Here is a 10,680-nt window from a genome sequence, read left to right as displayed (position 1 = left end):
AAAAAAAAAAAAAAAAAAAAAAAAAAAAAGAAAATACTAGAACTTCTCTTTTAATTTCCTAGTCTCTGTGTGTTTTATAATATGTAATATATAAGAATAGTACATGATTGAAATATGTAGACATACATATATTGTGGCTACCCTTCTTGCTAGTCGTTTATATATGATCAAAAATGGCATTTATTATATGTCATAATATTTAAAACATTTAAAATATGGTATATTTAAAAATATATACACATTTTTGATATATTTAAACATTTTGAGAAAACTAAGAGTTTCTGTGTATGGTAAAGCATGTTCTTAATGATGAAATAGTTGTACTTGTTGCCTCTGTTTTGTAGTGTAAAGCAAGACTTGTTCTATAAAAAGACTTGTTAAGATCTGGCTTGACAGATTTGAGTCTTTTTCTCAAGTCATTTTCTTCCTTATGTTGGAGGACCTTTCCTTATGTAGAATGTGTCCCTTACTACAAAGCACCAAAGCCTCCTACCAGCTGTCAAATGTTGGGGAAGGGGGCATGGAGAATAGTGGAATGCCATCTGCCTGTTCTAGTGTCAGTCCCCGCCCAAGGGTGACCTCTGGGGAACTATGCACACACGCCCATTGATGTCATGAAGCAACAGGGTTAGGATGCCACCCAGAAATTTCCCTGACCCAGTCTGTTCACTCATTGGAGGTGTTTTCTCAGGGTGAAATGTCTTACTTTCAGAGAGCTATAAAATCCTTGGTTCAAAAAGTTCTTGTCTCCCTCATCCCGAGATCCTTTTTTCCTAAAATTAGGAAACCTAACTAAAAATGGCTGTGAAGAACCTATTTTATTTTATTTTATTTTATTTTTTTTAAAGATTTTATTTATTTGACAGAGAGACACAGCAAGAGAGGGAACACAAGCAGGGGGAGTGGGGGAGGGAGAAGCAGGCTTCCCGTGGAGCAGAGAGCCCGATGTGGGGCTCGATCCCAGGACCCTGGGATCATGACCTGAGCCAAAGGCAGACGCTTAACAACTGAGCCACCCAGGTGCCCCAAGAACCTATTTTAAATGAAATAAATTAATAAATGTGTCTAGGTTCTCTAGAGACTTTTGTTTTCATTTTTGTTTTTGTGATGAATATTTTAAGTTATATTTGACACTGTCGTTTTAAAAAATATTTTTAACAAGACTTTATCCAAGTGAAATCTTGCATGTGTTTTTGCAGGTTTGATGACGACTAGAAGCATGCTTTCACTGAACTTCCCGACACCATTTGTTACACAGAATGTCTCTGAGTGAGAACGCGGTTTTTGCCTATGAATCTTCGGTGCACAGCACCAATGTCTTGCTCAGCCTCAACGACCAGCGGAAGAAGGACGTGCTGTGTGACGTCACTGTCCTCGTGGAGGGCCAGCGGTTCCGCGCCCACCGGTCTGTGTTGGCGGCATGCAGCAGTTACCTCTACTCGAGAATCGTAGGCCAGGCCGATGCAGAGCTTAACATTACTCTACCAGAAGAGGTGGGAGAGAGGTCCATGGTTCTGGAAGTCACCCTGCTTTTAATTTAATTGAACCTAATTAAATCTCTTTATGGTTTATAAAGTTAAAAATAAAACCGTGTCCTTCTTGTCATGAGGCTGAGGAGCAATTCCCAGGTTCTGCAACAACTCATTTCTTTAACTTTTTTCATGGAAATTATGACATTTTACATGTGGAATTGTTAGTTTGGGATGTTAGTTAACAGTAGTTATTGAGCAGTTGAATAACTTGACCCACTGTTATATTACCCTTTTTTTTTTTTTAAAGAGAGAGAGCATGTGCATAGGGGAGGAGCAAAGGGAGAGGGAGAAAGAGAATCTTAAGCAGGCTCCATGCCCAGAGTGGAGCCCAAGGTGGGGATTGATCCCAGGATCCTGAGATCATGACCTGAGCTGAAATGAAGAGTCGGTCGCTTAACTGATTGAGCCACCCAGGCGGCCCTCTGTTACTTTCTGATAAATGACCAAAGCAGGGCACAGCCAGTGGATCGTAGACATTGGGAGAAGTCATGCTCAGAGTCATGGCTATAGTATGTCACATTCTCTCCCTTTGGACCTTTTCCTGTGAGGGGAAACTGAGTGGGTTTAGGATTCTAAAAATCATCCATTTTTCTAAGACACCGGCCCATGGAAAGTAGGTACTCCGTAAGTGTTCTATTGCCCCTTTCTTCTTTCTTGATATTGTTTCTGTGCATTGGTAAACAAAAGATGATTTTGTGTCGTAATTATAGAGCTTGGTTTTACACATGTCTTTCCCACCAGCATGTTGTGGAGCTCAAGCACCTAAATGTTTCTGTCCTTGTTATGTCCTGCCTCCAAGAGACCTCTCAGGTCGGGGAAGTGCTGGTCACACTTACTCTTAATAGAACAGCTTGCTTTAATTTAGTGAGTAGCTGTAACTAGAAGAGTGTTGAGCCTTGTGGCATTGGAACACAAAGTAGCGGTTGTTAAGAGGAGTTTGGAGGAAGTATATAGAACTTTTTTGTTTCGGACAGGCCTGTGCCGGCTACTCTGTGATGGATACTAAGCCTACAGTTTAGCTTATGCTGGTCACCCATGCTTCCATGAAATTGTTTGTACAGTTTGGGGAATCAGCAGATTGTCACTTCTGTGGCAGAGGTCAGTGAATAAGGCAATACCAAGAAAATGATAAAGGCCAACTATAGGTTAGCCATTGTTCTTAAAAAGTAACAACACATATCTTAATGGCAGTGTTTAATGTCTTTACCTCATGTGAGTAAAACCGTAATTCATGTGTCTTTAAAAGTGGAATCTATAAAGTGGAGGGTATGGTTCTAATGAATGGGGTCTGTTAAGCATGCTTTTCCAGACTCCTAATTAGCTTTACATTTTCTAGAAGAATATTTTTACTTACCAAATTAAAAGACCTGTTTTTATAATGATCACAAAGAAGTTCTTCATCTCTCTATTCCCCTTCTACTTTTATTTATCTACTAGACCACTTTAAGTGATGCATTTGTTTTTATTTTGTATATTAACAGGTGACAGTTAAAGGATTTGAACCTTTAATTCAGTTTGCCTACACTGCCAAACTGATTTTAAGTAAGGACAATGTGGATGAAGTGTGCAAGTGTGTGGAATTTTTAGGTGTACGTGACATTGAGGAATCCTGCTTTCAGTTTCTCAAATTTAAGTTTTTGGACTCCACTGCTGACCAGCAAGAATGCCTAAGAAAAAAATGTATCCCGTCACACTGTCAAAAAGCAGACCTTAAATTTTCACTTTTGGACCAGAGGGATTTAGAAATTGACGAAGTGGAGGAATTTTTGGAAAATAAAAATGTCCAGACTCCTCAGTGGAAACTGCATAGATATCAGGCAAATGCAAAAGTATCATCTCCTCTGCAAGACAGTGCCAGTCAAACCTGTGAATCCATGTGCTTAGAAAAGGATGCTGCTCTGGCTTTGCCATCTTTATGCCCCAAATACAGAAAATTCCAAAAAGCTTTTGGAACTGACAGAGTCCGTACTGTGGAATCCAGTGTCAAAGACGTTCATGCTGCTTCTGTTCAGCCAAATGAGACACCTGAAAATGAGTGTCTGGGAAGAATCCAGGACTGTGCAGATCTGCAGGTGATTCTGAAATGTGAAGAAAGTAAATTAGCAACAGAACATGAAGAAACCAGGAAGAAAGATCCTGCTTCTCAGTGCCCATCAGAAAAATCAGAAGTGACTCCTTTCCCCCACAATTCTTCTGCAGACCCTCATGGGCTCTATTCTCTGTCTCTTTTACACACATATGACCAATATGGTGACTTGAATTTTGCTGGAATGCAAAACACGGCAGTGTTAACAGAAAAGCCTTTGTCAGGTACAGAGGTTCCAGAGGAGAAAACATTTGGTGAAAGTCAGGATTTACATTTGAAATCTGACTCTGGCCCCAGGGAAGACAGTAGCCTTGCCTCCAGCGATCGGAGTAGTGTGGAACGAGAAGTGGCAGAACACCTAGCAAAAGGCTTCTGGAGTGACATTTGCAGCACAGACTCTTCTTGCCAAATGCAGTTATCACCTGCTGTGGCCAAAGATGGTTCAGAACAGATCTACTCACAGAAGCGGTCTGAGTGTCCCTGGTTAGGTATCAGGATTAGCGAGAGCCCAGAGCCAGGTCAGAGGACTTTTACAACGTTGAGTTCTGTCAACTGCCCTTTTATAAGTACTCTGAGTACCGAAGGCTGTTCAAGCAATTTGGAAATTGGAAATGATGAGTATGTTTCAGAACCCCAGCAGGAACCTTGCCCATATGCTTGTGTGATTAGCTTGGGAGATGACTCTGAGACCGATACTGAAGGTGACAGCGAACCCTGTTCAGCCAGAGAACAAGAATGTGAGGTGAGGGGAAAATGTGTGTGTTGCTAAGTCCTTGTTTTACCACGTTAATGGGGATTCACTCTGTGCCAGCTCCTGTTGCACCACTAGGGACATAGGAGCAGGCTCAGGGAGGGGGGATGAAACCCACAGACAGTTATAAAACTGTGTGAACAGTACCCAAAGAGTGTGACGAAGTTTGAAGGACTTCTGTGTTCATATATTTCAAGCAAGTATATTTATGTTTGTCCTGGAGTGGATTCACACATTGGCTGTTTAACTGTTTAAATCAAATACCATGTCCGAAGAGGAAAAAAAATAATGATTCTGTGATTGTTACATGGTAACTCCTGGAAAAATGCAACATATATTCCGATCTTATTCATTGCCACAGGATCTCTGGACTAGTCACTTAGCAGTGATTTAGCAGTGACTAGGTGTAGGAATGTGCCTTCTAATGCAGAGTTTTCTTTGCCTTAGTTTTTCAGAGCCATTAATTTTTTTCTTATTTTCCCTTAGCCATTTCAGCCATTAATTTAATGTCTTAATAATTTGGTATGAGTTACATGTAGCTGGTATGGTATTAACCTTACCAAGCATGATCTGTGTACTTTGTGTACAAATGTTCATATTTGATAGCTGCTTTTTTTGTAAAACATTACCATAATTCCAGTAATAATAAAGGCTTGTTGGTTCTTTATCATTTTCTTTAGTTTTCTAGCTGTTGGATGACATGAGTTTAAAAAGGGGGACGAAGTTGTTTTTTTTTTTTTTTTTTTTTTTTTTTTAACGCCCCTTGGCTTTGGAAGGAGGTTATTGGTGATTTAATTTAAGAAGTAATATGAATTCATGAGTTATAGCTGGAGATTTGTTTATGGCATTTATAAATCCAGTGTTTGGAACTATGAAAAGAATGTTAAAAAATAAGACATTTAAGAAATTGTAAAACATTTTGTATAACTAGTTTCTCTAGTTTGAAAGACAAATTAAGTAGGTTGCCAGAGAAACTTGATCAATGTTTTATAAGCATTTTTGATAATTAATATAATTGTCACACAGTGACTCTTTATTTAAAAAAATTATCTTCTCCTTTTTCTCAATTTAAGTATGTTGAAAATGACTTTAAAATATTCATAAGGCTTTTCTAACCATTTCTATATTGGAAAGTGACATGTGTAGATTTTTAAGTTGAGTTATGTGAAACTATTCTCTTGACAGAAAACTTAATTTTCTGAAATGCTTTAGAAATTACTAGTGTAATTATACCAGTGTTAAATGAGTGCTACACAGTAAAATAAATCAAAGTACAAAATAGATTTTTTTTTTGTTTGGTTAAACACGTTAGAAACACCTTAGAAAGAGGCTTAAAGATATCTGTGGGGTATTAACATACTCTAGTAAAAGAACTTAAGTTCTCTTTTTTTTATTTTAAATGCATGAATATTTGTGTTAATATTTTTGATTTGCTAAAAAAAGTGCTCTCAATTTTCTTGTCTTCTGAACTCTAAAATAGTCTAGAAATATCAAATCATTCTTTATTATAAGGGATTATATAGAAATCTGAAATAGAAGTCTATTTTTTTTTTTTAAGTCTAAATGAAGTTCTCTGGAAAATATAGGTGTGTATCTTCCTAGATTTAAGTATAACTCCATAGTACGGCAACAATTACTAATGTTTATTTTACATTCTAGGTAAAACTGCCATTTAATGCACAACGAATAATTTCACTCTCTCGAAATGACTTTCAATCCTTGTTGAAAATGCACAAGCTGACTCCAGAACAACTGGATTGTATCCATGATATTCGAAGAAGAAGTAAAAACAGAATTGCTGCACAGCGCTGTCGCAAGAGAAAACTTGACTGCATACAGAATCTTGAATCAGAAATTGAGAAACTGGTAAGTATACAAGTTTCTTACTTAGATTCCACCACATTCATTCATTCTTTCTTTTTTATAGCGGAAATCGCTATCTCAATTCCTGAGTCAGATATAATGCTCAGAATTTACCAATTTTGAGAAAATATATGACATTTTTAGGAAGCTTAAATAAGATAATGAGAGTTTTCATAGACTATTTTACTTATGTGAGTATTCTACGTGTTTGGTGTGATATGCTATAATATGTAAATTGAGAACTGTGGGCGCTGTTTTTTAATGATATACAAATTAAGGATAATTTTACTGTCTACCTAATTCTTTTTTCCTTTAAGATTTCATTTATTTATTTATTTTAGAGAGTGTGCGTGAATGAGCACAAGATAGCACGAGGGGGGGCCCACAGAGGGAGAGGGAGAAGCAGGTTTCCCCCCCCCCGCCCCGATCAGGGAGCCCGACAATGTGGGGCTTGATCCCAGGACTCTGGGATCACGATCTGAGCCGAAGGCAGATGCTTAACCAACTGAGCCACCCAGGTGCCCCACTGTCTACCTAATTCTTAGTGGTTGAGTAAAGATTAAAGAGATGGTGAAACACTTTTAATCTCGTTGTGCGGTGTTTGGTGTCTATAAAAGCTAATGTTTTAGTCGTTCATTTAAATGAACTGTAGACTTGAATAACTTGTTTTGGTTGACACGAGAACAAATAAAACAACTTGGATCTTTCATCTAAGGGTAAAAACTCATAATGCTGGTATAAATAGAAAATTTAAGGTCTAATGAGACTCTAAGTGAGAAGAATGCTTACTTTATTGAATCTTGTTATTTATTCCAGCATCAAAACAAATTAATTGAAAAATGGACTAATTTGCACCCAGGTTTCTCTCTGTCCTAGTGGTTGGTGGAAGGAAGCATTGTCTGAAACAAGACAGCTGTGGTTAGAGACAGCAGGGAACCAGCACCTAGAAATAGTAAAACATTCTTTGAATATTTGGTTTTGAGTCTTTGTTAATTATTGGTGAAAGTTTAAAATTATAATTGTAGCAAGTCTTCAAGCACAAACATTCTAGCTATGAATAGCAAGCGTACAGCAACATTTTAGTAAAAAGAAACAACCTGTCCAGGAGATGCATCCTTATTTTATTCTGTACCTGGTTGTTATGATAATGTTGTGATTTCCTCTATTGAATCCATCTTTGCCCTCATCACAGAAAAACAAAAGCAAATATAAAAGAACAATCTGTGCCTTTATATACCTTCAGGAAAGTGGATAAATAAAAACTTGCTCATATATTGTGGTCAGTACCCTGTTTACCTGTTACATTAATTTGGACAGCGGCTGTTAAAGAAACCATCTGAAGCATGAATGAATGACTTAATGAATGCATTTGTTGTAAGGATACAGGTGTGTCTCATATAGAAGCCAAAGAATGGAGCAGGCCCTGTAAGTAGCATAGAACAAGGAAGTGGAAGACTGCCAGGAACTCAGAATCTTCTCTCTTAGCCCGTCCGTCTGCACCTGCTCACGTGGAATTCCGCACGGTGGCTCTGTGTACCACTAAGTGCACCTGGGAAGAGTGGCTGCAGTATGGCTCCTAAACAGTTTTGCTCTCCTCCAGGGTCTAGTGCAGACGGAGACGACAGTTTTAGTTCTAAATTCCCAAGGAGGTGAACATCTAATTGGCTTATTTCGGCTCAGGTGCCTCTTCTGTGACGAGAGAGCAGGGACAAACAGCAGCAACGTGGCTGCCGAGAGCCCACCTCCGGGCAGACAGAGCCAGTAGCCTGCCAGGGATCTGCTCACCCAGATGTGCACCAGTCCGAGCTCAGCCCAGTCCCCATCCTTTCCCCAGTATCGCCTGAGAAGACATGCTAGCTTTTTTTTTTTTTTTTTTTAAAAAGCAGAGTGACTTGCCTTGTGTTTTAGCTTCCTTGAACTCTGCCTAGTCCTTCATACTGCTCGCAGTTCTAGTGATTTATACGGGTTCACTCTAGTTGCAAAGGGTAAGGGGCACTTGTAAAGTTCAGTCTTGCCGCAGATATCTCTCTTAGGTGAAAATAAGCAGAGAATGTGCTACTTATTAGCTTATAGGAATAAGAAAGCTGGCCCTTTTCCTAGAAGTAAAAGAATTTGAGCCTTAAGGTATTTTATTATATTAAGAAGTTTACTTGGAATTTCGACCCTGGTTATTGGGCGATGTTATGGGTCTTGTCTTTTGTAAAGAGAGAAGGACCAACGGTAGTTACAGCTACACTTCTATCACAAGTTTGCATTTAGTAGTATGGGGAGTTGAGAATATGGAGGACTGTGACAGATTTGTTTTTTTTTTTAAGTAAGAGGACACTCTGGAAACATGGCAGTAGACAAGCAGTATTTCCCAGTATTTGTAGTCTGGGTGGTATTTTAGCAAACCTATTTAAGGGAAATTACTTGTTTCGTAACCGAACAGCCCATGTTAATATAGCCAGTAACTGATTAGGTTAACATATAAATAAATGCACAGTAAATATTGCCCTGGTCTGGTAATATTCAGGTGAAGGGTCCCATATTTTAGTAAGTTTTAGTCTTTGGCTGTTGGCTATAAACTTTTTGTAGTTTGTCCTAAGAGTGATAGCATAATAGACTGGATGGATCAACACATGAAAAAAAGTGTTTTGATTACAGTAAGAATAGTGATTCTAAAATGTCCTCAATGTGGGTCCATAGAATAGTGATCATGTATAAAAAAACACTTTAATAGTCTTAATGTGCTGGGAAAGCCAAAGGGTGATGTTAATTTGAATTCAATAAATCAGTGAGTTGTATTTCTCAATAAGAAGTCCTGTCAGAATCTAACTAGAACCTTTGAAGAAAAAGAAAGCTGTGTATTTATTTGGTAATAATTTATTTGATAAATTGATGGTAATTACTTCTAACATTTAAAATTTGATAGTCTTTTAGAGGTTAGGTATTGATTTGGCATTGCATTTACTATAAGGATTTTGAATATGTATAATCTACAAACCAATAACCTGGCTTTTTTTTTTTTTTTAACCAATAAACAAAGTTCAAGAATCATTCAACTTCTGTTATGTGTTTGGCTTACAAAGCTCTTATCTTTATGGGATTCTTTACAAGGTCCATGTTTCTTTTTTCCTGGAACATTAATTCAGAAATTAGGAAATAGTATGTTTCTACACCATTTTGACCTCAAGGAAAGGTAACCCTGAAATGAAAGGAACTTTGCCTTTAAAGAAAAAAATTACCAAAGTGTTTTTCTCTTAGATGGCATCAAATATTGATTGATAGCAACTTACAAGTGATCAGAAATCAGAATCTTGACAAAAGCACTTGAATTCAGCGTTGAGGTGTTCAGACATCACTTTGTTTCATTGCCCTTGTCTTTTGTGATGGTATAGGCGTACAGAGACTTCATCTGTCCTTAGTGTTGTGCATCTTGTGAGGAGGGTTGCATTATTTTATTAAAAACAAACCTGTTCTAACCCGGGTTAATAATAACATGCTACTCGCTACTCTGCCCGCATGCACACTGCCGTCTCCAGACACACCGACTGGGCCCTTCTGGAATTTGCCCATTTGTCCTTCTGTGATACCTTTAAGCAGCACATCTTGAAATGTGGTCTGTGGACCATTGGCATCAGAGTTATCTGGAGATAACCCTTTAAAAATGCACTTTCCTAAAAAAATAATAGGAAAATAAAACGCACGTTCCCTCAGTCCCACCCCAGACCTGTGGGAGGGTACCAGAAGCATGCATTTTATAAATGTTTCCTGGGAAAATCTTCACGCACGTTAAAATTTGAGAGCCTTCTGCACTGGGACACAGAGTTCAGACGGAGGCTGTGGGGTCAAACAGCTGGACATTCTGCCTGGCTACTTGGTAGCTTTGTGGCCTGGGGAAATTATTTTACCTCTGAAACCCACATTCCCTCACTGGTGACACGGGGATAAGGATAGCATCTCCCTCAGGATTGGTGCAAAGATCACATGCCATCAGGAATGGGAAGCTTTTTGTATTGCTCAGTACATGTTCAGGGCTCAGTAAATCTTAATAGTTGTATTTTTAAATAAAAGTAGTTCTCTCTTTCTCTGAGCATCTGTCAAGCATATTAAATGTTGTGCTGGGTACCAGGAAATCAAAGATAAAGGAGAGCGAGTCCTTGCCAATAAAATGCTTATATTCTCACAGGGAGCCAGGTTATGTGTGCTCATGTTTTCTTGAGATTTGTTTTCCTCCCTTGCATTCTGAAAATTTCAAGCTTTCGGAAAAGTGAAATGAATAGTGTAATAACCTCATGTCGATTCAACAATTATTGACATTTTGTCACATTTGCTTTTCTGGGCAGATGTGTGTCCCTGCTCTGGTTGGTTGGTCGGTCGGTCTGTCTTTGTCTCTCTCCCTGTCAGTCTGTTTTGGTCTCTAACCACAGTTGGTTGATCTTGGTCTCACTGTCTTTTCTCTCATG

The 10,680-nt window shown here is 38.4% G+C and overlaps 1 protein-coding gene across 2 annotated transcripts in view; it reads left to right on the top strand.

Moving 5' to 3' along the window:
• BACH1 (BTB domain and CNC homolog 1) overlaps positions 1 to 10,680 on the top strand; it is a 44,085-nt gene that overhangs the window by 22,800 nt on the left and 10,605 nt on the right. For both annotated transcript variants that reach the window (XM_021678090.1, XM_021678089.1), the window contains exons 2-4: positions 1,200 to 1,493; positions 3,014 to 4,360; positions 6,029 to 6,235. In XM_021678090.1, coding sequence (XP_021533765.1) covers positions 1,260 to 1,493; positions 3,014 to 4,360; positions 6,029 to 6,235 — 1,788 coding nt within the window. In that variant the 5' untranslated portion in view covers positions 1,200 to 1,259. The remainder of the gene's footprint in view (positions 1 to 1,199; positions 1,494 to 3,013; positions 4,361 to 6,028; positions 6,236 to 10,680) is intronic.

The sequence above is a fragment of the Neomonachus schauinslandi genome, chromosome 1 (genome assembly GCF_002201575.2).
Source record: "Neomonachus schauinslandi chromosome 1, ASM220157v2, whole genome shotgun sequence".
In the NCBI taxonomy this organism is placed as follows: Eukaryota; Metazoa; Chordata; class Mammalia; order Carnivora; family Phocidae; genus Neomonachus; species Neomonachus schauinslandi.
The sequence above is the reverse complement of the archived record's forward strand: the minus strand, read 5'-3'. Positions and strand labels throughout refer to the sequence as shown.